The sequence below is a fragment of the Coregonus lavaretus genome, assembly GCF_964263955.1.
Source record: "Coregonus lavaretus genome assembly, contig: HAP1_SCAFFOLD_5735, whole genome shotgun sequence".
Classification (NCBI taxonomy): Eukaryota; Metazoa; Chordata; class Actinopteri; order Salmoniformes; family Salmonidae; genus Coregonus; species Coregonus lavaretus.
Genome location: NW_028156800.1, coordinates 32,501 through 35,408, shown reverse-complemented (window position 1 = coordinate 35,408; position 2,908 = coordinate 32,501). Strand labels below are relative to the sequence as shown.

At 45.0% G+C, this 2,908-nt stretch overlaps 1 protein-coding gene across 1 annotated transcript in view; it reads right to left on the bottom strand.

The window, feature by feature from the left end:
- Window positions 1-206: 206 nt before the first annotated feature.
- The window catches only part of LOC311119678 (CUB and sushi domain-containing protein 1-like), a gene marked incomplete at both ends in the record, with an annotated part of 34,575 nt that continues 31,873 nt past the window's right edge, over window positions 207-2,908 (bottom strand). Inside the window, 3 exons of the mRNA XM_084194345.1 lie at window positions 207-220; window positions 618-791; window positions 2,841-2,908. The exon at window positions 2,841-2,908 is cut by the window's right edge and continues 121 nt beyond it. Of these exons, the coding sequence (XP_084050471.1) occupies window positions 207-220; window positions 618-791; window positions 2,841-2,908 (256 nt within the window). The remainder of the gene's footprint in view (window positions 221-617; window positions 792-2,840) is intronic.

The following is a 2,908-nucleotide window of genomic DNA, read 5'->3' as shown; positions in this document are numbered from 1 at the left end:
ATATCTCCTCACATAGACAGCACTGAGGCCCACATATCTCCTCACATAGACAGCACTGAGGCCCACACATCTCCTCACATAGACAGCACTGAGGCCCACACATCTCCTCACATAGACAGCACTGAGGCCCACATATCTCCTCACATAGACAGCACTGAGGCCCACACATCTCCTCACATAGACAGCACTGAGGCCCACATATCTCCTCACATAGACAGCTCTGAGGCCCACAGAGAGCGCTGTCAACAACCCTGCACTCTCAGGGCACTAACAATACATTTTATACATTTGTTATTCATTACATGTGCATTAAAGTGAACATTTACAACAAGATCAAAGTCTGTCTGACATTTCTCCAGACTTCAAAAGGGGCTGTAATGTCAAGGGAAACTGCAATGTGAAAATAGGTTTTTCCAAATGAAGAGGACACCCCAGATTCCCAACCGGAGCGTTGTGATAGTCACCTGATTTGTACTCTATTATATTCTGCTATTATTATCATTACTACTGTTATTACTCACAGATTGGTCCCATTCCAGAAACTACAGCCTCCCATTGTGAGGGTGTGTGTGTGTGTGTGTGTGTGTGTGTGTGTGTGTGTGTGTGGTGTTCCATACCAGAGCAGTGTGGTAACGAGCCGCTCCACTGCCCATCCAGTTGACACATGCGTGTGGTGTTACCGACCACCGTCCTCTGTCCAATACAGCTGAACCGAATCACCGAACCCACCGTCCGACGGTCACCGGAGATCTGGGCGTAGGGGGGCATGCTGGGACGGTCACACAACACCACTAACCAATCACAGGAGAGGAGAGAAAGAAATTGACCAATCAGTAGACAACAGAAAGATCCTAAACATGTTCTATTTTCTTGGAAATATACCTAGTTTACAGAACCAATGTCATTACACTAACCATCTGCCTATACAGTGGGGGAAAAAAGTATTTAGTCAGCCACCAATTGTGCAAGTTCTCCCACTTAAAAAGATGAGAGAGGCCTGTAATTTTCATCATAGGTACACGTCAACTGTGACAGACAAAATGAGAAAAAAAACTCCAGAAAATCACATTGTAGGATTTTTTATGAATTTATTTGCATATTATGGTGGAAAATAAGTTTTTGGTCAATAACAAAAGTTTCTCAATACTTTGTTATATACCCTTTGTTGGCAATGACACAGGTCAAACGTTTTCTGTAAGTCTGCACAAGGTTTTCACACACTGTTGCTGGTATTTCGGCCCATTCCTCCATGCAGATCTCCTCTAGAGCAGTGATGTTTTGGGGCTGTCGCTGGGCAACACGGACTTTCAACTCCCTCCAAAGATTTTCTATGGGGTTGAGATCTGGAGACTGGCTAGGCCACTCCAGGACCTTGAAATGCTTCTTACGAAGCCACTCCTTCGTTGCCCGGGCGGTGTGTTTGGGATCATTGTCATGCTGAAAGACCCAGCCACATTTCATCTTCAATGCCCTTGCTGATGGAAGGAGGTTTTCACTCAAAATCTCACGATATATGGCCCCATTCATTCTTTCCTTTACACGGGTCAGTCGTCCTGGTCCCTTTGCAGAAAAACAGACCCAAAGCATGATGTTTCCACCCCCATGCTTCACAGTAGGTATGGTGTTCTTTGGATGCAACTCAGCATTCTTTGTCCTCCAAACACGACGAGCTGAGTTTTTACCAAAAAGTTCTATTTTGGTTTCATCTGACCATATGACATTCTCCCAATCCTCTTCTGGATCATCCAAATGCACTCTAGCAAACTTCAGAGGGGCCTGGACATGTACTGGCTTAAGCAAGGGGACACGTCTGGCACTGCAGGATTTGAGTCCCTGGCGGCGTAGTGTGTTACTGATGGTAGGCTTTGTTACTTTGGTCCTAGCTCTCTGCAGGTCATTCACTAGGTCCCCCTGGGTGGTTCTGGGATTTTTGCTCACCGTTCTTGTGATAATTTTGACCCCACGGGGTGAGATCATGCGTGGAGCCCCAGAACGAGGGAGATTATCAGTGGTCTTGTATGTCTTCCATTTCCTAATAATTGCTCCCACAGTTGATTTCTTCAAACCAAGCTGCTTACCTATTGCAGATGCAGTCTTCCCAGCCTGGTGCAGGTCTACAATTTTGTTTCTGGTGTCCTTTGACAGCTGTTTGGTCTTGGCCATAGTGGAGTTTGGAGTGTGACTGTTTGAGGTTGTGGACAGGTGTCTTTTATACTGATAACAAGTTCAAACAGGTGCCATTAATACAGGTAACGAGTGGAGGACAGAGGAGCCTCTTAAAGAAGAAGTTACAGGTCTGTGAAAGCCAGAAATCTTGCTTGTTTGTAGGTGACCAAATACTTATTTTCCATCATAATTTTCAAATAAATTCATAAAAATTCCTACAATGTGATTTTCTGGATTTCTTTTTCTCATTTTGTCTGTCATAGTTGACGTGTACCTATGATGAAAATTACAGGCCTCCCTGATCTTTTTAAGTGGGAGAACTTGCACAATTGGTGGCTGACTAAATATTGTTTTTTCCCCACTGTAGTTCTCCTGAAATAATGCCTTCTGGGAAATAACATCAAAAACAGTGAGTGTGTTTGTGTGCAGCCCTTAAAAAACACTGGGGTTCATAGCGGTGCTATTTTAAACCACAGGTGTGTGTTAATTTGTGTGTGTGTGTGTGTGTGTGTGTGTGTGTGTATGTGTGTGTGTGTGTGTGTGAGAGTGTGTGTGTGTGGTGTGTTTGTGTGTGTGTGCTAAAGTCCCATGGTGTGTGTGTGTGTGTGTGTGTGTGTGTGTGTGTGTGTGTGTGTGTGTGTGTGTGTGTGTGTGTTTGTATGCCTGGTACTCACACAGACATTTGGGCAGAGATCGGTCCCAGGTGCCATCTCCCTGGCAGGACAGAGTGCTGGTTCCCAGT